Source organism: Equus quagga, chromosome 5, assembly GCF_021613505.1.
Source record: "Equus quagga isolate Etosha38 chromosome 5, UCLA_HA_Equagga_1.0, whole genome shotgun sequence".
NCBI classification, from domain to species: Eukaryota; Metazoa; Chordata; class Mammalia; order Perissodactyla; family Equidae; genus Equus; species Equus quagga.
In genome coordinates this window covers 132,037,083-132,062,225 of record NC_060271.1, presented here as the reverse complement: position 1 = coordinate 132,062,225, position 25,143 = coordinate 132,037,083, and the positions used below count along the sequence as shown (strand labels likewise).

Sequence of the window (25,143 nt, the reverse complement as noted above, 5' to 3'; positions counted from 1 at the left end):
TCTGAGAGATTTCATGAATTCGTTTTAATGCCTTCTATTTTTTCTGTTCTCATTTTTAACATAGTTTTTACTATTCAGATGTCAAATCCCTTGGCCTTTCCTCTACATGTGTCATCTTCTCTCTTTTCTTAGCATAAGCTAACTGCTCTAGCAGCCTGCCCCTGAATCTCAGTGGTTTAATATGTAGAGGTTGACTCGCTGCCCACACGAAACTGAGTGTGTCCATGTTCTTGCTTGTACAGCAGTCCGGTGAGTCGGAGACCCAGAGCCCTTCTACCTCTGACTCCACCATCTTTATCCCCTGGGCCCAGGATCACTGCCGAAGGGAGAGACCGGGAAGGTGTGCTAACCTCCGCAGCTGGAGGCACGCCGGAGAGACGCTCCTGCTCCTTTGACCAGAGCCAGTCCCGCGGCCCCACCTAGAGGCCGGGGCTGGGAGTGCAGCCCCACCTAGGCAGCTGCTCCCGCGGCCGCTCCGCGCTGCGGAGGGGCCAGCTCTCTGCCGCCTTCGCGTTTCCATTTTTGCGTTGTTTGCTTGCTTTTTAAATTTACTTTCTGGGAGATTTTCTCAGTTTTCTAGTTCTCTTTTTTTCATTTCTGCTATCATTATAATGGTCAAGTTAATGGTATCCTATTTCATGGAATCATTTTCTCATTTCAGATTGTTAATGATGGGTTTTGGGGTGTTTTTTTTAATTTTAGCTTTCATTCTTCCGCATAAATTGTTTCTTCCATGTTCTTTTTTCTTCGTTTTGACGTCTGTTCTGTTAGAGGCTTTTCCCTGTGAATGTGGTGCTCCCTGCCTGTGAGTTGCTGGTTCAGGTGAGGTGTTAATGCTGATTGGCAGGCCGCGCCCTATTGCATGGAGCTGCCAGTGTGGGCTTCGCTGCGGAGTGATCTCGCTGGTCTGTTTTGTGGGGAACCCTGAATTTAGGCCGACCAACTCAGGTTCGTTAGAGATCGGTCTTCTAGTCTCTTGCCTGAAGGGAACAGGTTTTGTGGGAGTTGAATATAGAAATAGAGTTAAGCTTTTACTTAGGTATCTTAATACTCCCAACATCCACCAGTTGGCATCCACCAGTCCAGAGGCTCTCTATTCTACCCTCTCCGAGCATAGAAGCTTCTGGGCTTCACTGGGGTAGGGGGAGGCCAGTTGCTAGGCCATTCAGTGTTGGGGTGGAAATGCAGGATTCAGTAGCTCCTTAAGCAGATTTTGGTCAATCCTTGTGTTTATTGCCCTGCCTTATCCCGTACTCCCAGAGTTGAGTGGGAGGCCTCGAAAGCACAGCTGGGGTCTTCAGGAATTCCCTTGCTGTGCTTAGGGTTCCCCTTCCTCAGATGACCCAGGAGGGTTATGATTCATCCTTCCCTTCTCAGCTTCTAAAATTTTGTTTCCTTTTTGGTTCTCTTTGTTCTTTTTGGTTTCAAGTTTTTTTAAAAATCTTTTTCCCCCCGGGAGAAAGTGGAAGTAAATGTATCTGTCTGCTGTTTTTAACAGAAGACTCTCAGAACATTATTAATGCTGCTTTGCAAGCTCTCTCTCTAAAATGTAACGTGCACACCCTTGCCTTCCATCGTTAAGCAGCGTGTATGAAGTCTCATCGGTTCCTGAGTTGTGCTGTAAGGAATCTGCTCTCAACTTCACACCAAATGGCCACAGGCTGTGCCTTGCACCAGCTGCGTGTCTCTTCCCGTACACCTCGGGTTTGCTCTTTCTGAGCTGCTTTTCTTTAAGAGACCAAATCAGGTGCTGAAGTTCTAGATGAGCACCAGTCAGCGGCCAGCCATCATCAGGGACTCTGAGAACAGTGGGTGTTGGCTGCCATGGTCTTGGGCATGTTTTTCTAGTTGCTCTGAGTCTTTGCTGTTTCTCTGGTTCTCAGGAGAGTTCTTTCCAGGGTTGCTGGAAGAGTTTCCTCTCTAGTATAAGACTCACCTGGTTGTACCTGTTTCATGGAATCACTTTCTCTCATCTCAGTCTGGCCGAAAGGACAGGTGGGTGGAGGCAAAGCAGGTGATGGTAGAGTAACTCCAAGACAACTTTGGATGGATGGCATTGTGTTGTCACTGCCCAGTGAGTTCTGTGGGGGTTTTTTGGTGAAGAAGATTGTGGCTGAGCTAACATCTGTGCCAGTCTTCCTCTATTTTTTTTTTTTTTTTTTAAAAGATTTTTTTATTTTTTCCTTTTTCTCCCCAAAGCCCCCCGGTACATAGTTGTGTATTCTTTGTTGTGGGTTCTTCTAGTTGTGGCATGTGGGATGCTGCCTCAGCGTGGTCTGATGAGCAGTGCCATGTCCGCGCCCAGGATTCGAACTGACGAAACACTGGGCCGCCTGCAGCGGAGCGCGCGAACTTAACCACTCGGCCACGGGGCCAGCCCCCAGTCTTCCTCTATTTTATGTGGGACGCCACCACAGCATGGCTTGATGAGCATTGCTAGATCCACGCCTGGATCTGAACCTGTGAGCTCTGGGCCGCTGAAGTGGAGGACATGAACTTAACCACTGCACCACCAGGCCGGCCCCTCAGTGGGTTCTGTTTTTAAAGGAATTCATCGGTGTATCTTCTTTTAAAGGAAGTACCCCACTCTCCTAATTTTATCCTGGGTATAAATCTGGATTTTCACATCTGTTCTCTTAGAGCAGGAGTTGGCAAACTCCGCCCGCAGGCTAGATCCAGCCTGCTGCCTGTTTTTGTGTGGCCCACGACTAAGAATGGTTTTTATATTTTTAAATGGTTGAAAAAAACCAAAATAAGAATATTTCATGACTCATGAAAACTACATGGAATTCAGATTTCAGTGCCCATAAATAAAGTGTCCTTGGAGCATGGGCAGCCTGCTTTGTTCATATATCATCTGTGGCTGCTGTCCTACTGCAATGGCAGTGGTGAAGAGTCATGACAGAGGCCTTTTAACCCGTACCCCTAAAAAATTTACTATCTGGCCCTTTGAAGAAAAACTGTGCTGAGTGGTATCTTAGAGGATCAAGCCTTCCCTGGGAGTGTTTGTCGTTGGGGATGACTGAAGGCGAAGGGGTGAGCAAGTCAGTGTGATGGTTTCTCTCTTGACATTGATGGAAATCAAATGACAGTCAGACTGGGGGGCCATCACTTGTTACTCATTTTTAGTTCCTTGAAAATATGAGCAAAATCAGTGTTCTGTTGCACTCATCTTCCTTCTAAGACCTCGGCATCAAGGTTGCAGCCGGGCTTTGTTCAGGGCACAGAGGAAGCATTCCAACGGGAGTGAGCCTGCAGTGGAAGGAATTTCACCCCTCTCTTCCACCCTCCCATCCCTTCCCGCCATGTCTCAAGCCCCAGGTGTGTGCCTGGCTCTGTGCCAGGTGCACTGAGACAGGGAACTGGAAAGAGAGCTCATCTATCACAGACATTGTCACCTGTCCTTATTTTGAGAGTTGGCAGGACTGCTGTCACACCTTTTCCTGGAGAAAATGCCAACTCACAGAAACTCGTTTATCCAGGCCTGCCAGATGGCGAGTCTGGGTTGTAAACCTGTGTGCTGGCCCTAAGAACCAGCTCCCTTACCTGTGTGCTTCTGCCTGTGGCTTTGGGATGTGCTGGGCCTGGAGGCTCATGGATGGGGCCTGAGCTGTGGTCAGCCTCATGGGTTACAAGCAGCAGGGACCACAGAGTCCAGAGGCATGGGTGACGCTGACCAAGGCACCTGGATGGGGCCTGGCACAGCCTTCAGGGATTGAGTCAGCCCTGCACTTACGCAGGAAGAGACCGAGGCTTCCACTGGGAAGGGACTGAGCAGACTGGGGGTAGAGCTGGTGGCTGGTGCTGCTTGCAGCCCCAGCCGGGTTGTTGCCTGCAGGCGCATGCAGACAGGAGTACTTTGTGAAGAGTCCTGCTTTTAGGATCAGGAACCTAGGATCTACCACTGTCCTCTGGGCCTCACATTCTTCCTTTTCCCGAAGAAAGAAGTAATTGAATGACAGTTAATACAATCTGCTCACTTGTTTTCAACTTCAACACAGGTGGTTCCTGTACAAAAAGGGGTGAGGTGGGGGCAGGTAACGTGCCTTTCAGGCCTCAGGCGTCCGTAAATCTGATTTCCCTTTCTTTGTAGGGCTGACAAGTCTACCACACTGACCAACAAAGGCCAGCCAAGAGGACCCGGTAATTATTTCATTTGGAACTGGGGTTCGTTTCTGCTTGGTCTCTGGGGATAAAGTGGGAGGTGTTTCCAGCCGTGGTCAACCCTGTATCAGAACCCAGCTGTCCCCCATGTGGCAGTGACCCTGCCCTCCACAGAGCCTCTGACGCTCCTCCTCCTGGGGCTGCTCTGTGCTGCACCCTGAATTCCTAACCCCTTCTGCTGATGGGGTCGAGGCGGGGAGGCCCCTCATGGGGCTATAGCAGTCTGTGGAGGAGGTGGTGACATCTGTCTCACTCTGCGACACTTGCACTCCTTGCACAGTCTAAAAGGTTGCATGGAAGTCACAAGGTTCTTTGGCCTTTAGGGGACTTTTCCCTCAACAGATCAGAAAATCTCAGGAAACTTACCTTTCAGACATGACACTGTGGCTTTTATGTTACTTGTTTATATCTCACGGTTATGACTGGGGGCATTTTGTGAGTTGATTCATTTTGGCCCTAAAGCAGTGGATCTGTCTGCAACGGAAGCTCTGGGTCCTCTGTCCAACACCATGGCCATGCAGCCCCCAGCGCCCATGCCCAGGAAGTCACAGACGGTAAGTGGACGAGCCCCTCCTTTCTGCCTCTTCACTCCGGCCAGGAGTGTGCGGGTTACTCTCTGAGGGCTCAGAGGAAACAGCGCTTTCCCTCTTCCCCTGGTTGGGGAGTGGGAGAGTCTTCCTGGATACCTAGTCATTTGTATTTGAGCAGACGCAGCCCCAGAGCTGGCCAGCCGTGGGCTTGGCCCTCTCACCACAGCTCCGGGAAAGACTCCCACGTGCACACCAGGCACCGGGCTGCCTTGTTCCCAGCTCGCCTCACTTGGCTGGAATCTCTTCTCTTGCCTCTTCTCGCCTCCTCCTAGAAGTGCCTCTGGCCCCTGAGCGTCACTGACCCCCCCCATCTTGACACCTGTGGGCTCCCAGGCCTGCGGTGAGGATCCTTGGGACCAGTTGGAAGCAAAATGGTCCAGTTCTCTGCCCCAAGAGCTGATGCCTCCCTACCACACTAACCTTTGACCCCTCTCTTTGACGCAGACCAAGTTGAAGCCCAAGCGGGTCAAAGCCCTCTATAACTGCGTGGCTGACAACCCAGACGAGTTGACCTTCTCTGAGGGGGATGTGATCATCGTGGATGGGGAGGAGGACCAAGAGTGGTGGGTAAGTCGGGGCCTGGTCCTGGGATGGGCCCAGGAGGGGCAGAACTGAATCCCTACCCACCTGGTCTGAGAGATCTGTTCCCAGGTGAGGCCTGAAAGTCTGCTGGCTGCTCTCCCGCTTACTATCCTCAGATGTGTCTTCCATGTACACCCACTTCTGAGTGGGCCTGATTTATCCCCTGGGTGGGATCCTCCCTCATTAGGGTGGGCAGGCCACTTGGGCTGCGGTTTCCAGAGCATACTTGGGGGTCTGAAATGAGGCCCCTGAGTTTGAGGCCTTGAGTTTCTAGAGGGTTCCATCATCCCCAGCATTGCTGGTTTTGTGGAGTGAGGCGCGTAGAAAGAGTAGACCTGCGGGCGGAGTTCCTGCATGTTAGTCTTGGTCCTGAAAAGAACTGTGGCATGCAGGTGGAAGCTGGGATGGGAGGAGCATGGCACTTCCCCGATGACCCTAAGAATCCAGACTCAGCATTTACAGGGCTGGTGCCCTTGGGCAAGTCACTTATGTCGCTAAGCCACCCTATGAAAGGGACGTCGCCACAGCACTGGTGTAGAGATTATACTGAAGACCCCCAATGAGAGGCCTCTGCTATAAAGCAAGGATAGTAGGATTAAATAACTTGCATGAAGTGTGTGCACAGAGCATCTGGTAGTGTCTGCCATGCAGTAGACACTAACGGCCCAGCTCTGTAGATGGAGCTCAGGCATCACTGACGTGTCGTGACGATGCAGACAGGACTCCTGGAAGTCGTTCTGTGTTGCTGAGTGCGAGGAGTGCCAGTGGGCATCCCTAGCAGAGATCCCACCTGTGGGAACTGTCAGTTCTCCGCCTTCGGGGCTTTGTGAACTCTCGGGGCCTTGCAGCATGGCTGGATTCCAGTATCTTCTTGTGGCCTCTTTCCCTGTAAGCCATTAAAGCGTCTGTCGGTCCAGAGCTCCCTCCTCTGTCAGCCTCTACGTACAGCACAGGCAGTAAAGGGGCCGCTGCTCCTGGTTCCCGGTTCAGGCAAGCTCCTTGGGCCTCTGCTTACTGAGTTCCTGCTGCATGGCCAGCCCAGGTGAGGCAGTGAGTGCTGGCCTGCGTGGACAGTGTGAGGACCTGACCTTACTCCCTCGTGACTGCCCGCACACCCTGAGACTTAAAGCAGGTCTGGTTTTCACACTTTGTACAACCCACCATAAGGATGGAGCTCCAGCCTGACAACAGGCTTAGCCATCTGGAAAATACCTGTTCATTTCAAAAACTGTAGAAAATACAGAAAGGTATAAAGAAGAAAGTAAATGCTGCCCGTAATCGTAGGGTCCCTTTCCCAAAAAACCCCACCATTTATATTTTGGTGGTTTTCTTTTTTTTAAAGATTTTTAAATTTATTTATTATTATTTTTTTCTCCCCAAAGCCCCCCAATACATAGTTGTATATATTTTTTAGTTGTGAGTCCTTCTAGTTGTGGCATGTGGGGCGCCACCTCAGCATGGCCTGATGAGCAGTGCCATGTCTGCGCCCAGGATTCGAACCAGTGAAACCCTGGGCTGCTGAAGCAGAGTGCGCGAACTTAACCACTCAGCCATGGGGCCAGCCCCTGCTGATTTTCTTTTAGACTTTTATTTACCTACATAATTTACATTGTTGAAATCATATTTGGTGTATAACTTATATAATTTACCCAGAGCCAAAATAAATGGATTTATTAAAGTCTTCCATAAATGCTCGACTACATTTAAATAGTACCAAGTCACTTTTGCCACCTCCTGTGACTTTGCAGCTCACAAACTTCTGACGCTAAATTTCTTCATCCATTAAAAAAAAAGGCAAGTGTGGGGTGATGGTCAGAGAGCTGTCCTGCCTGCCCCAAGACTGCCAGGACTCAGTGCTGGCGACGTTTCTGTGCAGACTCCTGACGCACCTGACAGGCGTTCTTTACGGGTAGGAGGCACACACTGTTTGAAATGTGAGTGAAAGAGAAAGGGAAAAGCAGTTTAGATGTTTTATCCAAGCAGTTCTTGCTCAGAAGAGATTCTTCTGAACAAATCTGTTTCTCTCCAAAGGCTATAATGCCCTTCAAAGTTTGAAACATTTGGAATTTTTATAACAACCTGAACTTTTATTCATTTCAGATTGGCCACATTGATGGAGATCCTAGTCGCAAAGGAGCATTTCCCGTATCATTTGTGCACTTTATTGCTGACTAAATTGCTACTGAACAAAAACACTTCTTTTAACAATTTTTCTGTTCCTGTTTCATTATTGGTACCAAAACTCTTGCCAGATAACCAGTTTCATGAATTGTATTGTCCGGTAGCCCCACTTTCTCTAATGCCACTGTTCTGTTTTAAAAACTCAAAGGCGTTTTATATATATAAATGGATTGTTTTTATAATTTGTGGTTTTCATGAAACATTGCTATCCTTTTAGTGGGAAAACTGAATTTCCTAAAAGGTGAACTGAAAAGTTATTTTAACTACATCATCAAGATCCTGAATCTACAGAATTAGCTGAACCAAAAAATGTTTGAGAAAGAAAGAAATTCTTCCTGCTTTCCTTGGCTCATTTCTGGTGTCGGTGACCTTTAGCGCAATTTTTGTTTTAGGAAGCCAGTAAACTGTTGCTTTAGAAGTCCACAGCCAGCCAGGACTTTCTAGATAAAATGCTATCAGTTCACCTTTAAAGATATTAAAAAAAAAAAAAAGATACCTTTGAAATCCACCCAATGTTTATTTAAAGCAACTTGGAAATTTACACCTTAGTGCTCTACCTTCCAGCCCTAATTTGTGAGGTTGCAACTCTCACTGTATTCTGCATGTGCGTGTAACCTGTTGTGAGCAATCCTATACAAAACTTCTGATGGTTTATTACAGTAATCGCAGTTAATTCTGTTCTCGGTTATATAAAACTGCATTTCCTGAATTTGGTTAAAAACTAAGGATGATGGATTGCAAAACAGTTCTTTAAACTAGTTTATATGCTTTAGATGTTTTGCCTTCTTGAATTTCCTTCATCACACAGGTAGATGCTGTGGCGCAGACCCCGCTATGTTACCACACACCTGCTGTTTCCTCTTGAGTGTACCACTGCCTTCCCTTTCTAGCTCCTGAGAATGTTTACTCAGTTTAGTGTCTTGTGTTTATATAATATACCAACAGGAATGGTAGTTACACTGTCTTGAAATTTAATCAGTCCATTTGTTTGTAATCAAGAGCATATCAGAAATCTGTAGGTCCCAGGTAATAAATACTCCCAAACATCCCAGTTTTACTGTTGAAGTCCATCATATCATTCTTAAACTTAAGCTTCTGGGGGTGGGGGGATTAGGTTATATCTGATAAGATCAAAATTCCTTAGTTTAATGAACTTGACTGTCATACCTCTATTTAGTAATTGTGAGCATAAGATTCAGAGTAGGAATATTGGAAATTTTGGCGCTCTTTGAGAATAAATAGGCATATAATGCCCACTTGGGTTTTTACCAAAAGTAAAGGAATAAATTTAAATATAGGCTTGGAAAGCGAGGTGACGATGCTTTTATTGCATTTGTTATGATGGTACATTTGACTGAAGCAGCCTGTCTTTATTATGCAAGACTCTTTAAGTGCAGAGCTTCTTTTTTTCTAATTGCATTGTATTTTTTGTTGCTATTATAAAGGAAGACAACAAACTGGAATGTTTTAAGATGTTATACAGCAATTGCTTTTTTGCCTTTCATAGTTCGGGTAAAAATGTGTTAGATCTGTAATTAGTCTTTTTTTTAAAGCACTACATCTATTTTCACTAATTGTTAATTTCTGTTGTTTGAACCCTTTAGTTAATTCTCTCATAGATTTAAGAAAGTAAACAGATGATTTTGCACAGTGCACTTCTTATGTATATTTTAACATAATCCTTTCACATCTCTGTCTTACAATCGGCCTTTTGACTACTTGGTGCCAGCTACATAAGGAATAAAGTTGATTCATATCAACATTTGAATGCCAGTCCCAAACTAATCTATCAGGTTCACTGGTACATAAATATCTAGGAAATATTTTTCCAATCTACAATTTGGTGGTGCTATTGTGCAGTAATTAATATTACTCTTGCCAGAGAAGAAATTATATTAACTTCCCTGCTAATATCCTTTCCTAGTTATTTGCTCTTTGCAAATTCAAAAAAGCAACTGAGAGAAAGGAAAACATTGTAGATATCTATTTATATTTAAAGTTTACGTTTCATGAATTAGCTGCAGGATTCCGGCATTTTGCATGCCATTTCCATCAGATCTGACTTCTGGGGATAAGGACTCAGAAACATGTGCACAGACTAATAGTTACTGTGTGATCTGTTAGGGGTGGGTAACATACTATGCAGCGTGGAATGCTATTTGAGATGTATGATATTCAATTCATTCACTTGATTACTTGGGTCTAGTTGCAGCGCAACTGTATATATTGTATAACCTAAATCAATTCTTATTTTCATTGTCCTTAATGCAGTGATTTATAATTAGAGCATGTTTATTAAGTCTACTCTTCTTGTTAACTAGTCATTTGACTAGAAAAAAATAAAGTACTTTTAAATGGACATGGTGTTATTTTTAATGTTTTTAATCCTTAAAGTATTGTATATTAAAACAGTCCTTTAAAAAAAATACACTAGCATACTGTACTCAAGGTTGTTTAAGTTCTATTACTTTCAATATGAGCAGTAATCTTTTAAAGTTCTCTTAACGCTGAGATAAATATTGTAGTTTACTAGCTTGTTCTCCTGACAATACATTTTTAAAGTTCTACTTTTTGTGTCTTGAGTTAGCAGTGTCACTGTTTCAAACCAGCATGACTCGGGTCCCCAGGCCAGACCTCTGCCTGACCAGAGCTCCAGGCCAGTGAGACCGTGTCACTGGGAAGGCTGCCGAGCAGACTGCCTTAGTCTTCCTCACAAAGTCTCAACGCTGATTACTCACTGAGTGCACTTCTCTGACACTTAGGCGTTAAGCTTATTTGTGTTTAAAAGCGACAAGTAAGATTTCTTTTTTTGTCCCAGAAAGTAAATAACTTCAAAGACATTTTAATAGAAAAGCAAAAGATCAAGATTTTTACACTGCATTTTCTTCAGAAAATCTAGAGCAAGGGATCACTTCCTATTTCTGTATTAGTACATCATCGCAGATTGAAAACAGAACTATTTAGAAGACATCTGAACTTGCACATGAAGTCGACTTGCACTTGACTGCAGAATTCAGGATTTCTCAGATGTTAATACAGAGTCAAAAGCGGTGGATAAAACTTTGCAGATGGCTTGTGCTTGTTCCTACATTAAGTGAAAAGATACAGTAAGAGAGTGTTCATAAATCTCTTCCTGAACTTAATTTGACCAGCAAAAAGTATAGATCTGACCCCCATCACAGCTCTCCTAAACCTGCACCTCACCAGTTTTGAAAAGGCCAGGACACAGCCTGCCTGCATCAGCACAGCACATCACGTGCTCCCTTCCTGTGCTCCTTTGGAGAACTGCACGGGAGGTAACACATGGGACCCACGGCCTTTAGGACCATCACAGGCCAGTCAGAACAACAACGTACAGAAAAGGAGGGGGCCTCTGCAGCTGGAGGACACACCACTTTCCCTCATCTGCTTTCTGTTCACCCTGAACCTTCCCATCCCCGCACATGAGTGCTGCTCCTGGCCTGCAGGAGGTCTGGACAGCTGGCTGGCCCAGGGCCTGGTAGTCCCTCATTATATTATACCAGATATTAGATACCTAATGGAGAGCATCTCTTCAGCCTTTGCAAAGACTGTAAATAGTCTCTAGTTTTACCACTCCGTTTGATGAATAAAGACTATCCAAGGTAACTTAAAACCTCACCAGGCTGTTGCATTGATAAACCCATAGGCTATATTCTTCATTGCTTGCATCTGTGGTCTTCAGAGCCAATAAGCTTTTTCCTGCCCCCAGACCGTCGTCATAACACACCATCCGGATGATTAAATACAGGGCATGCCTATGCAAAACATCCTGCAGAAGTTGGGAAAAAGAAAGATGAGACTACTTTACATGTGTCTCCATTCTTCTAACATTTTCCCATGCAGAATTTATTGTGAGGCTTCAAACAGCATATCTATCCATGGATCTGGCAGGAAGTAGTTTTATAGGTTTTTCACCCAAAGGCATGTTCCGTATGCTCAGTTATGGGGCACTTTGCCGTCAGCATTATACCTTCCTACTTAAATTCCGGAAAGACAGGTGTAAGATGATCTAAGTTCATGAGCCTGTTCTCTCTGCCCAGCTTCCAAGCTGACAGCTGCTCTGAAGTGGTGTGGGGTCCCGAGTTGAGAATGCATTAGGGGCCAGCAGTGGGGGTGTTGGCTTGTGCTCCACCACACAGAAGAGGCAAAAGGAAGCCCCTATTCATTCACCCTACGAAATCGGTCACTTAAGACCAGCTGCCAGGAAGGTTTACAAACCAACCACTCTGCAAACATGAGCACACCTGACTACCAGTGGGCTCTAATACCTAAAACACATTTTTCCGTTAATAAATTATATTACTTACATACTGATCTGATGTTGATACTTTTATACCATACTTGGAAACTCCCATAATAAATTCTTCCTCCAGAGGAACGAAAGGCAACTTTCCATCTTGCTTTAAAGTAAAAAAAATTACATGATATACAGTAAAAGTTATGTTACATTGTTAAGTCTGATTAGTCAATTTTATTATCTGGCCTGAACCCTTTAAAGAATGCGGAGTACACAAGAGCCTGGCAGGAATTTCTCTCCAAAGAGGCCAAAGAAAAATATTCCCCATTTTTTTTTTCAGCCCACAAATCAGCAAAGTTCAGATCCGTGCACTCCATGAATACTGTTCCATCCCCTTGTCTTGGTGTTAACCCTCATTACAAACTGCGGAACTTCCACAGATCCCAGTGAGGTTAAAATATTCACATTAGAGAAATAAAGGTCTGTGTTTAGATTTTAAAATACTTAGAGCTTATACTAACGTCAGCACATGAAACGCTCAGGGAACACAGCTGCAGGAACTATTTTTCTCAGCCATTCTGTATCTCACCCAGGTGTTGATATGTCTAGTTCTCCCCAGGGCCTCAGGCAAGTAAACAGTGCTTGAAGAGTGGTTACTCAGCTCTCAAAAGTATCACCAGTACTTTGAGCTATTAAGTAAAACAGCAGATAACACCTGATGGTTTCCCTAGCAAATCATCCAGTTTTCTCTAAGTCAGAATACTGCCCAACTTCTCTTCTCTAAAATAAAGAAGATATTGTTAGCAATCAGTAGACGTTTCATACCGTGAATGTTTTTGTGGAACAATCTGCCTACATGAAAGAAATTACAGTAAATGAGCTGTGTCCAAACACCTTGATCTTGGATCCTCACACCGCTCCATCACCTCTTGCCTGTCACTTCCCACAGTAGTTTAAAGCATTCCAAGATCAAAAGATGGGATAGGAGTAATGCTATTGCCAATAATGGAATTGTAACAAGCCCAAGTTATATGGTGATACAAGAAATTGAGCAGTCCTTATCAGCATCAAAATAATCCGAGGGCACTTTTCAGGCGAAACAGGATTAGCAGCGTTTTGGTAAAATACTTAGATTAGTTGTTGCTTGCACACTGTTGAAATGACTTTACATTCCAAACTAAAGGCTAGGATACTAATTATATTAGTTCAGACTACCAAGAGTTCTATGCTAATTGGCAAGTTAGATTCGCTGATTTCCCTCAGAAAAGACTTCTTTTACTTTCATGAGGATATGAAACATTATATTTAATGATCCCATTCTCCATGATTGAAGAGACCCTACATTCTTAAGAGTAACTGATAGGGCTGGCCCAGTGGCGCAGTGGTTAAGTTCACAAGTTCCACTTTGGTGCCCCGGGGTTCACTGGGTCAGATCCTGGGTGCGGATCTACACACCGCTTATCAAGCCATGCTGTGGCAGGCGTCCCACATATAAAATAGAGGACGATGGGCACAGATGTTATCTCAGGGCCAGTCTTCCTCAGCAAAAAGAGGATTGGCAGCAGATCTTAGCTCAGGGCTAATCTTCCTCAAAAAAAAAGAGTAACCGATACTGAACTGATAAAGGAATCTTCCCATTGCAGTAATATCCCTTTGTTAATGAACACAAACAATGTAATTCCATTTTCTAGAAACTTGGCAAGTAATTTACCAACCCTATAGTATTAAGCCTTTTGGTTTATCCACTTCCACCATTGGCAAGTGTCTAGACCTTATGCACTGACCTTATACCTTTGATTTGTCTTAATTTTCCTTCATATTGATTTATTATCTTCTTGTCCAGAATATTTTTTTTAAGATTTTATTTTTTTCCTTTTTCTCCCCAAAGCCCCCCAGTACATAGTTATATATTCTTTGTTGTGGGTCCTTCTAGTTGTGGCATGTGGGACGCTGCCTCAGCGTGGTTTGATGAGCAGTGCCATGTCCCCGCCCAGGATTTGAACCAACGAAACACTGGGCCGCCTGCAGCAGAGCATGCGAACTTAACCACTCGGCCACAGGGCCAGCCCCCAGGATATATTCTTGAAACCCACCTCACCTTAATTCTTGCTGGAAACAAGGTACGAATACATAGATATGGTACATCAACACCACTGTGAATTAGATTATTCAAAGAGCTGAAACTAGTTCACTGGAAATACAGTAAGGTCTTGCCAGACTATTTTAAAAGACAAACCTATGGTATGTAGCCAGTCACCGCACTCAGCTCCTCATTTAAACGAGGAGGTCAGTCAGCCCCAGAAAAAGCAAAAGTCCTGTTTGAAGAAGGAGCAGTGTCTCTGTGTTCCCGTGTGACTCCATGTCTAAGGCTCCTTATGCCGCCTACAACTGCAGTGCTCAGTAAATATTTTAACCATGAAAAGTGTGGCTTCAGGATTAGACAGTGAGAAGACCTGGAAGAGTAAACTTCTTTCTCCAAAGCTGTGAGTTTACTCTCTAGAATCTTAGGAAATTTAAACATTTGGGTTTTTTTTACCTGGGCAACATCTATATAATTTATCAAGTCTAATGGCCCTTCAAGACCTTTTCCCTCGGAGAGTTTCAGTTTCTCAATGGCACCAACATATTTTATTCGAAATTCTGCACAGGTATCCGAATTATTGTTGCTTTGTCCTAAAGATGAAAGAAAAATTATAATAGTAAGACTTCAATAGAAATAGCTGCATTATAGGGTATCCTCAACCCCTTCCCAAGTAAGAGACTGTGTCATCAGAACTTACACTTTAATAACAAATTTTTTAATCCAAAATTTTTTGATGTAATAGGAAAGAACTTAAAATTTCACTAGCCTTTTCCTCAGTGACTCACAATATACTAAATGTATAAAAATCTCAATAGGAATAAATTAAGTATTGATATCCTTCACTTCAAAACAAAAATAAAATGTCAACTAGGTAATGATTGAGTACCTTTAAAGAGCATAATGACATTTAATGATTTTTTGGTTTCTTCTCCCTCTTTACCATGTTAGCTTTTAGCTTTCTTTCCTAGTCTGCCTCTACCATTCGGTCGGAAAAGACCAGACAATTTTTTTTTTAACGTAGAAGGAATCACGCTGGACGGTAAGTCCCTTCACAAAACAGATGGTACCGGGTGGAAGAAGTGTGCGTATGCTATGCAGTTTGATACAAAATTACCACAAAGGATTTTCGATGTGTGCCACGGGCAGGGGACACTATGGGATTCCTTGTAGGTTGTGTTTATGTATTAAAAAGGTACCCACATTTTTAGTATTTTAAAGGCATCTGTAAGTAAAGATATAGACCTTACACTACCGTATTCTTTGACATCGTACGTTTCTTCTCTCCACCCACCCGACCCCCCACCTTTTATAGATTGACTAGTCCATGATCCTAAAAGGAAAAGTGGAAGGATTTTAGACAAGGAAATGAATACAGTATACTTCCCATTAGACACTAGCTGATAGGTGGATTAGAAGCAATCTTTTGATTTCTAAAGAGCTCTCGTTTTTGGTGGCTGCATACATGTTTGCAAGGGTCTGTAACAGAGTCTACCCTTAATTACCACGTGCTCCTGATGTCTAGGAGCTGGTGGATCTCTGGGTAAACAGCTCTTCTTCCTTTTAACCAGCAACATCTGTCCTACACCCCCCAAACAACGTAATTCATGCTTTGCCACACCATTTCTTAAAAAGCTATTTTGAAACTTAAGTTGTTACCACGATGTTTTCTGCACATTTGCCCTAGGACCAGTTAAGAGCAGTTCGCCCACATGCCCTAGCCAACTAAGGCAATGGTTTTCACCAACCACTCCTCACCCCCAACCCAAGTTCCACCAGATCTCGAGCCGTTTCTAAACTCTTATCAAAAATGGCAGAGGAAAGGGGCTGGCCCCGTGGCCGAGTGGTTAGGTTCGCGCGCTCCGCTGCAGGCGGCCCAGTGTTTCGTCGGTTCGAATCCTGGGCGCGGACATGGCACTGCTTGTCAGACCACGCTGAGGCGGCGTCCCACATGCCACAACTAGAGGAACCCACAACGAAGAATACACAACTATGTACCGGGGGGCTACACAACTATGTACCGGGGGGCTTTGGGGAGAAAAAGGAAAAAATAAAATCTTTAAAAAAAAAAAAAAAAAAAAATGGCAGAGGAGAGAAAGAAAACCCCAAATACACAAGAACTCCTTGTGCTACCCTGGTAAAACTGTATGAACATCACTTAAAAGGTAGACAGTAAGTGATCCAACCCTGCGCTGTACCTGAGCTCTTGGTGGAATCTGTGTCGAGGCTGGCCACAGTGCTGGATCGTGACAGCCCCCCAAGGCTGGAATCTACAGACTGAGAAGTAACAGACAGACATACCAATAAAAGCATAATTAGAAGCACTATCTTCTCAAGTTCTCTACCAAGCATTCAAATTACTTATTATAGTTGAAGCGACACGTACAAAATCAGGTCAATTATTCAGGCAGATGGACTGTGATGGATTTTTCTAGACAAATCCTATAACAAACTTCAAAATAGATAATCCCAACTGCTCTTCCCATAACACAACACTGGATACGTGTGCCAACACTCCCATCTAAACCAAAGCCATTGCCCGTCTCCTTACGAGATACTGGGTATTTTGTATGTGGAAACCTACACCTTGCTTTCACATTATTTCCACTGAACCCAAAAAGAACCCTGTGCAGAAAGCAGGCAGGGAGTGTGATCCTGTTTAATAAACAAGGCGAGACCCAGAGAGGTGAAGTGATGTACCCAAGGGTACACCTAGGAAATACCCTAGCTCTCCAGCGCAGGCCTCCTGCGATTGCTCTGACTAGCACCGCCTGCAGTGGCCACACGGGCTGACTGCGGACCAGAGCACAACTGTCAAGGTGAATCGCAAAAAAAACCCCAACAGCACTGTTACCCAAAACACAAAGACTCACGCATGTTAGTGAGGTTTGTGCTACAGAATTTTATACTCTCCATGTGCTTAATTTCTTCAGAAATAACACTCTGAAAACTTTTGATTCAAAAATTGGTCAACTTTTTGCACTTCAAATCAAAATTAAATTTTAAAAGTACACTCAAATTTTTTCAACGTTTAAGAAGTGAATCAAGGGGCCTGCCCAGTGGTGCAGCAGTTAAGTTTGCACATTCCGCTTTGGTGCCCTGGGGTTCGCCGGTTCAGATCCTGAGTGCGGACATGGCACCGCGTGTCAACTTATGCTCTGGAGCAGGTGTCTCACATATAAAGTAGAGGAAGATGGGCACAGATGTTAGCTCAGGGCCAGTCTTCCTCAGCAAAAAGAGGAGGATTGGTGGCAGTTAGCTCAGGGCTAATCTTCCTCAAAAGAAAAAAAAATAGCTCAGGGCTAATCTTCCTCAAAAAAGAAAAAAGAAGTGACTCAAGGTGATTGCAAGTGATTGCAAAAAATGTATCAAGTATTAAATATGCTTCTTCCCTTTTTCGTACTTGCATGTCTTGGAATCTGAGGACAGAGCTGTACGTACAGAGATGTTCATCTCTTTGTGTGTGGTACTAAAATGATGTCTGTTCATCACGTTTGTGTGGTAGTAAAAACTGGAAATAACCTATATGTTCAATGGGAGGCTGGAGGGGAGTGGGAACTGAGATGCTGCCACACATGCAGACTGGCTCCCGGGACGAGCACGAGCCCGAAGTGAGTAGCAGAGTGAGCTTTTGTGCTGCACCTTGCCTCTCCGCACAGGAAACACCAGCAGCTGGGGACCCTCTGAGCAAGGAGAAGAGGAAGGGGGAAACCGTATTTTTCCCATGTTCAGAAATACAACAACAAAAGCTTACGTCATCCTAAAGCACAAATCTAACAGTCACGACTTTGCTTAGGAACCACTCGAGGCTCACCATCAGCTCAGGGTAAGACCCTCACGCCGTGGCACGTGGTCCCTTCTGCAGCTCTCCCGCCCCACCGCCCCGCCTGCCCGAGTTATTGAGGGCCTTCAGGAATCAGAAAATCAGGGCTCTGGTCCTACTCGGCCAGCAGCAAGTCATTACATCTCCCTTTATCCATTTTCAGATCTAGAAAACACGAAGCTAGGCCAGACCACTGACTCCCAGGCCAGGGTCCTCACAGGTAAGGTAACAGCAGGGAGGTTCTTGACTGGCTTCAGGATTCAAAACCATAAAGAAAACTTAATTTTCCCACCCTAAGACTGCAAAGGATTTTCAAAATGCAAGTGTCTGTGCTTCTGGCTAGCATATCAGATCAGTGATGCACTGACTGGAAATTCCGAATGGCCATCATGTGTGTATTCGTTTACTGAGGTGTGCCCATTACTATTCAGTGTGGTGCCCACAGGCTAGTGTGAGGCATCCTCCTGGAGGGGGCTACTCCCTATATGCTGGGCCATGGGCTCCTCCTGCCTCACCGAGTCCCAGCACTGAGCACACACACAGAGCTCACAAGGGTGGAACATGATCAAAAGGCTCTTTAGGGACTAGCCTGGTGGTATAGTGGTTAAGTTCACACGCTCCACTTCAGCAGCCTGAGGTTGGCGGGTTTGGATCCCGAGCATGGACCTACACACTGCTCATCAAGTCATGCTGTGGACACATCCCACATATAAAATAGAGGAAGATTAGCACAGATGTTAGCTCAGGACCAATTTTCCTCACCACAAAAAAAAAAAAAAAAAAAGAGGCTTTTTAGTAGTAAAAATGTAGGAACCACAGGACCAGGTCCAGTGGACTAGGACTCAGGACTTTAAGGCCCCTTCACATTCAAATACCCTACAAGGGTTCTAATCGCAGCATTTGCCTCAGGATCCAACTAACTCACTGAAAAGTAAACAATTACAGTTATGTACACACACCACAAATCTTTAATTGCCTTCAATTCCTATCGTGTAAGAAATTTTAAAATCAGTGTTTGTTTCAGTGAGACAAATCATATGTCCTGTCCCATCTAGGTTAGTGGATTTGAGAATTTCAGAAAATCTACCAAAACAAAATAAAATTAAATCAAGCACAGAATGTGTGTTTACCTCACAAAATGGATGCTAAAACACACCTAGTGTGAAGAATATCAGGTCTGCCATGGTTAGTACCCTTTACGCAGTATCAGTTAGAAGAAACAAAATTCTCACTGACTTATGATTCCTTCCTAATTCCATCTCCCCTACCTTGCTCTTAGTACTGATTTCACTACTTTGGGAACTGCTACTACTGTGTCGTTTTTTCCCTTTCCGAAACATTTTCCACCATAGCTTGATCCAGAAGAGCTCCCCTAGAAGAACAAATGTTAGTTAGCTATATCAAGAAAAACAACTTTAATCACTTTATGCATAATAGGAATAAAAATCATCAATTCCTTCCAGTTCCACGGTATATTCCTCTTACTTAAGACATAAACATCTTCCTTTGACCACAAAATTTGGATACTATTCTTTTTTATTCTTTTTAAATTTCAAAAATCTAATCCAGCCCGGTGGCGCAGCGGTTAAGTTCGCACGTTCCCGCTTCTCGGCGGCCCAGGGTTCGCCGGTTCGGATCCCAGGTGCGGACATGGCACAGCACGGCAAACCATGCCATGCTGTGGTAGGCATCCCACATACAAAGTAGAGGAAGATGGGCACGGATGTTAGCTCAAGGCCAGTCTTCCTCAGCAAAAAATGAGGAGGACTGGCAGTAGTTAGCTCAGGGCTAATCTTCCTCAAAAAAAAAAAAAATCTAATCCAATGAATCAAAAAGGCAGAAACCTTCTTATATCTTGAGGTGTGAAAAGCCCTGTTCTCAGAAGTAGCAGACATATGTCCTCTAGTCCTCAAGATATTCAAGTGCCTTCCTTCTCTTTAATCAATTCAAGACATCAGTAAAATATGTAACATCAGTTTATCAACCAAGATACTGAGATTCAGTGACTGTCTCAGGTTCACAGTCTTTTGGTGGTCAGGCTAAGAACAGAAGACATACATACTCCTCAGAAACGTGTATTTTTCTTGAAGTCTTGAGCTATCTTTAGGTAAAAGCTGACATAAGAACATTCCTACTTGTTTCAGTGAGGCCAGGGAAGGAGGTGACCTTAATGTTCCCAGAGTCAGTCTTACATCTATCTTTTTTTAAATGAATGATTTACCCTTGTCCAATTCATGGGTGCACATACATTATACTTGGAAGATTATTAACTAGCCTGCACAATGTTTCATAGTTCAAGTACTTCCGAATACACTGTCCCATCTTATCCTCACGGCAACCTGGGGTCACATGCATTTGCTCCTACGTTTTCTAAGGGTCTGTCTGTGCCACATAGTATGCTCAGGCCTCCAGGCCCCCACCCTCAGGGCCTAGAGAAGGTAAGTTGTCATCTCCATTCTACAGATGAGGGAACTGTGACCCATCTTTCAAGAGGATATATGAGTAAGATAACCTAGCAAATTTCTACCAAAGATTGGATTCTGCAGAAGAAACAAGGGAATCTGCTTACGATAGAATCGAATACTATTTTATCGTCTTCAAAGGTTCCACAGATAGCAGTCTGCACAGATGGCTTCCTTTCATTCTGACATGGTCAATTCTCGTCAGAAGAACAATGCACCTGGTGAAGGAAGAAGAAGGGGTGAGCAGGGGTGATCAGTGAATGTCCCTGCTCCAGGGAACAGTTTCTCCCACTGTATTTGGAGACCCCACTGTAAGTCCACTCACTAGGGTCTGACCTTGGGCCACTTACCCTAGACGTACTCCTGAGCCCAAGCTTTTTAATCAGCCTCATCATCCAACCTATTTCTATATTTTTGCTTAATCTGTGGAATAGCAGGAAAATCTGATTCATTCACTCAGTCCTGAGTAGTGAGTGAGCACCCACCAGGTGCTGGGGATACATCCGTTATCAGACAGACAAAGCCCCTGACCTCAGGGAGAGGAGACAGACCCACGAGAAAACCAAACAGAAAACACATTGTCAGGAAACACACATCCCTGTGAGGGAAACGAAAACAAGTCAAGGAGACACAAGTGACCGAGGGAAGGGGGAATATTTCAGGAAGAAAAAAACGCCCTGAGGAAGTGGGAGTGAAGACCTGAGCAAAGTGAGGGCAGCCACACACGCGGAGGAAAAGCATTTTGGGTAGAGAGTTCAGCCAGTACAAAGGTCCTGCGGGAACACGCCTGAGGCCAACAGGACTGGAGCAGGAGCGGGAGGGAGAGTGAGAGACAAGGAGAAGGATCCGCAGGAGGACTGGCAGGCTGGGTTTAAGGGAAGACTCTAGAGGCTTTTTACAAAGCAGTCAAGTGATATGATCTTTCTGTTTTAGAAAGATGACTGGCTGCTGGGTAGGAAACGAACTACACAGGCTAAGAGTAAAAAGGGAGACCGAATAGAAGGCCACCGTGGATAACAACTTGTTGCAAATGATAGCCTGGCCATCAGTGGATACTTCTTTGTAAGAAAGAGATGGCAAGAGAGCCTTATTCCAAGGTCTGCACAAAACTGGGTTAACCCAGCAGCATCAAGAAGCACGTCAGTGGTCTCTTGTGGGCTAAAATGTTGGTGTATAGCATATTTAAGCACATTATATTTTAAGTATATGTAAATACATATTTCAAGATATATAACAATTTAGAATGTGATTTAAAAATAAAATTTGATTCTATTGTTAGTGAAATCCTGAAGCATCTCTTCAAATCCTTAAAATACTAGAATGATTTGAAAATCACCGCATTATACTGTGAAGACTTTGTAACTCCCGAAGACTTTCATTTCATCAGCAATCTAGGAGCCCAGGGGGAGAAAAGCATTTACTGAAGCCTTTGCTAGCTGCTGCTCTTTGGTGCATGCTCTTAAGCAAATCACTCTTGTCTCTAAATTATTCATGCATAAAAATGAGGCTAAAGATACTGATTGTCACTCGGACGTTCCACAGATTACTTAAATGCAAAAATGCCTGTAACGGAACCCATCAGCTTCCCCTCCATATCTGGGCCTCTCCCTTTCAGTAAATTATATTATTTCCGGTAGAAACCAGGAAATCATCTGCTCCTCACTGTCGTCCAGGCCCCACATCCAACCAGGCACCAAGAGCCACTGCATAAACCACCTGAAGAGTTCTCTCATCCACGTCTCTACTAGGGCCCTGCATCACTAGACCATCGCTGTGTACTTTTTCATTATCTGATGAAAGCTGTGGCTCCTCAACCCATAAAAATGCACATATGCACAAAGTCTGGAATGCAGTTTAAGGAATTCATGGCCCAACCGGACTCTGTGCCACTTTAAATCTTCCACCAAGCTCCAGCTAAAATGATTTCTTTAAAATTCAAATCCCATGCCACTAACCTGCTTAAAATCTCTCGCTGCTCCCCAAAGTTAGAGACCGAAGTCAAAAGCTCTTCGCCAGGACATGCAAGGTCCTCTATGACCTGGCTCCCATCTACCTCTCCAGTCTCATCTTCCACAACCAGCTTCACACTTCATTAATCTCTAAGGAGTGTGAAGCTGCTCAAGGTTCTCAGCATGCACTATGCTCCACGTTTCCATGCTTTGCTCCCACCATTCCCTCTGCCTGGAATGCCCTTCCACCTTGTATGCACTTAGCTCTCAAGACTCGGTTCAGGCTTCTCTTCTAGAAAGCCTCCCTTGGACCTCCAGGTTGGGCTAAGGGACCTGTCCTCCACAGCTTGGGTATACACTCCGATCACAGCATAATCATAGCATAGACTGTAAAGTCTGGTATGGTCTCCTCTATCTCACTCTCTGAACTGTGAGCTCTCAAAGGCAGGAGCGAGGCTGTTCATCTCTGTATTCCCAATGCCTGGCACAGCCTGGGAGAGGACATGCTTAGAGAACTGGGGAAACTTCTTGGGAGATGACCGCCAAATAACAACCCCCCTGTACTGAACACCTCCAGGCGCCGCCCAGCGCTACGTGCTGTACCTCACCCCTCTAACGCTCTTTACTGCAGACCCGCAAGGCTGCCTATTTCAGCCCCTTTCCAACGAGGCAGCCAAAGCTACAAGTTTAAGCGACTCGCCCAAGGTCTGCAGGCTAACAATGGGTGGGCCAAGTTTGGAACCTAGACAGACCTGGCTCCAAAGCTCTTTCCGGAGCCCACCCTGCTCCCCACGTATCCCTCACTGTCGTGAGCGCCTGCCACGTGCGGGTGCGCAGGATGACAGTAAACAAGACAGACACGACGCCTGCCCTCTGCAGGGAGGGAAAGGGGTTGAAGCGGAGGGGAAGCCCCAAAAGTGAGTGCTCCTCACCGCCCCACAAAGCAGAGGCTGACACGGGAAGAGGCCCTGCGGCTGCCCCACTCCCGTCGCCCTTCCCACGGGACCGATCCGCACACGACACCGTCGTCACAGGTGCTGCAGTCCCAGCCCAGACAGGAAACGGGCACCGGAGCACCGCCTCCTCCCTCAGGCCGGGCCCGCTCTCGCCTCGGCCGCCCACCCCGCACCACCTCGGTACCCGGGTCCCCAACCCGAGGAGGGCAGGTCCCCGTGGATGGAGACCGCCGCCCCCGCGGCCCCACCCATCCGCCCCAGCGCGGCCTCCCCGCCGGCGCCGCCCTCTGGGCCCGCGTTCCCGGCCTGGCTCCGCCCGGGCGCGGCGAAGCCAGGGCTCTCACCTCACAGCTGCTGGCCCATCCCTGGGGTCAACTGCGGTGGGGGTCAGACACCTACGGCCCCAGCAGCCGCCGCCGCAGCAGGCACTCCAGTTCTTAGTCCAGTGCCACCTTTTCCGGCCCCCCTGGGCCCCATCCGCCGGGCTCCACCTCCGGCATGTGGCGCAGGCGCAGTCCTGACCCCGCCCCAGGTTTCTGGACTCCCGTGGGGAGGAACCTCGCGAGCGGAGTTCTCCGACCGGAAGTCGAGGGGAGGAGCCTAGTGTCGCGGGTGCCGGAGTACCGGAAGTTGTGTTCTGTGTGGATGGGGTTCTTTCTTTGGTTCCCTGTGGCTGTGCTTCCAGTTTAGACAGACTCCGGCAACCGGTTCCTCGCCTCACTGCTCCTTCAGACTTCCGAGATGTCTGCGATTCCCGCCGAGGAGAGTGACCAGCTGCTGATCCGACCCCTGTAAGGGACCAGCGAGAGAGGGAGAGAAGCCGCGGGCTGTGAGGGGCGAGGAGTAGCCGGGTGGCTGGCTCCTCGGTGGCCCCGCGCCGGCGTGCCTCGGCTGCCTGCCCTCGGTCCGCGGCTGCGGCCGGGTTCTCTGCCTGAGGGGGTTCGGAGAACTGTTGATCGGAAGGAGCCTGCTAGGTTGAATGGGATTTTGCTTTTTCTTCAAGCTCAGGAGAGAGTGTGTTGGAGTTGGGGGGCGGGAAAAAAAAAAGGTCTTTGGGGCCGCTGGGCGCCTGTACCTAAAGAGTGGGAAACCCTGAGGGAACCGGTGATGCTGATGACGGCAGGGTGAGATGAGGGCCTGAAAAGGCAATAGTAGTGCGAGGAGGAACTGCGTCTGCTTCTTGTTACCACCAGGACTTAGCATCTGCCAAGACGTGAGAGAGAGGAAATAAATTAGGGACTTGCTGTGATTTTGACCTTCTGACTTCAGACCCTAGCAGAATAAGGAAGGTAGAAAGTTGGAGAGAAGGACAAAAACTCAGCCCTTGATTGTCCATAAGAAGGCTGGTCTTTCAGTGGACAGGGCCTTCTGTCGGAAGCACTTCACAGATCTGGAATGCTGCTTAGAAGGGGAAATATAAATGTGGAGAACTTATTGTCTTCTAATGGGCAATTCGAATCCACAGACATGTGTTTCTTGTTAGATCTTAGCCCCACACGAAGGTGTGCATTTTTCGAAAGGAGGAACCTATCTCCTTTGCACAGCCTCAGTAGGGACTCAGTGAGCGCCTACTGGGGACATAACACAAGTTTCCCACTGCTTCGTTGGCACCTGTCATCTCTCGCTGTACTCAGCGAACACTGAGCAGGTGTCAAGCACCAGGCCAGCCCGTGGGGATACAAGTGACACAGAGGGCTGAGCTCATTGAGTTCAACCTTTGAATGGAATTGCAGTGCAAAGTGGAAGGTACTGGAGGGATAGTCTGGAATAGCAGGAGAGCATTACTCTGGAGTCAGACCTGAAGTCCAGTCCCACTTCTGTCACTTACTAGGACAGCAGCCTCACTGAACCTGTTTCCTCATGTGGGAATAATAGAGCAACACTTATCATGAGGAGTAAAGATCACGTAGGTGCTCAATAAATGGTACCTGTTCAGAGAGTACAGATGGACATTGCACTCAGTGCTGTGAGAGGATAGAAAAGGGATTTCTGACAGACTAAGAAGAAAATGCTATCTCATATGTCCTGGAAAATATGATGTGTGGGCTGAGTCCTAAAGAATGAGTAGGAATTAAACACAGGTAAAGAATGAGGGCAG

At 45.9% G+C, this 25,143-nt stretch overlaps 3 protein-coding genes across 7 annotated transcripts in view; 2 read left to right on the top strand and 1 right to left on the bottom strand.

The window, feature by feature from the left end:
• The window catches only part of ASAP2 (ArfGAP with SH3 domain, ankyrin repeat and PH domain 2), a 177,173-nt gene extending 167,297 nt beyond the window's left edge, over window positions 1–9,876 (top strand). For 3 of the 5 annotated variants that reach the window (XM_046662931.1, XM_046662928.1, XM_046662933.1), the window contains 4 exons: window positions 4,094–4,143; window positions 4,627–4,718; window positions 5,199–5,321; window positions 7,437–9,876. In XM_046662931.1, coding sequence (XP_046518887.1) covers window positions 4,094–4,143; window positions 4,627–4,718; window positions 5,199–5,321; window positions 7,437–7,511 — 340 coding nt within the window. In that variant the 3' untranslated portion in view covers window positions 7,512–9,876. The remainder of the gene's footprint in view (window positions 1–4,093; window positions 4,144–4,626; window positions 4,719–5,198; window positions 5,322–7,436) is intronic. The other 2 variants (XM_046662932.1, XM_046662930.1) reach the window with 1 other exon arrangement.
• A 469-nt stretch (window positions 9,877–10,345) lies between these two features.
• ITGB1BP1 (integrin subunit beta 1 binding protein 1) lies at window positions 10,346–23,556 on the bottom strand. Its single transcript, XM_046662934.1, has 8 exons — window positions 23,390–23,556; window positions 20,248–20,358; window positions 18,947–19,050; window positions 16,054–16,132; window positions 14,312–14,448; window positions 11,846–11,938; window positions 11,158–11,307; window positions 10,346–10,602 (listed from the first exon to the last, which is right to left on the bottom strand). The coding sequence occupies exons 3-8, from the start codon at window positions 19,016–19,018 to the stop codon at window positions 10,531–10,533; spliced, it is 603 nt and encodes a 200-aa protein (XP_046518890.1). The 5' UTR covers window positions 19,019–19,050; window positions 20,248–20,358; window positions 23,390–23,556; the 3' UTR covers window positions 10,346–10,530.
• A 105-nt stretch (window positions 23,557–23,661) lies between these two features.
• The window catches only part of CPSF3 (cleavage and polyadenylation specific factor 3), a 41,081-nt gene continuing 39,599 nt past the window's right edge, over window positions 23,662–25,143 (top strand). Inside the window, exon 1 of the mRNA XM_046662778.1 lies at window positions 23,662–23,836. Coding sequence (XP_046518734.1) covers window positions 23,787–23,836 — 50 coding nt within the window. The 5' untranslated portion in view covers window positions 23,662–23,786. The remainder of the gene's footprint in view (window positions 23,837–25,143) is intronic.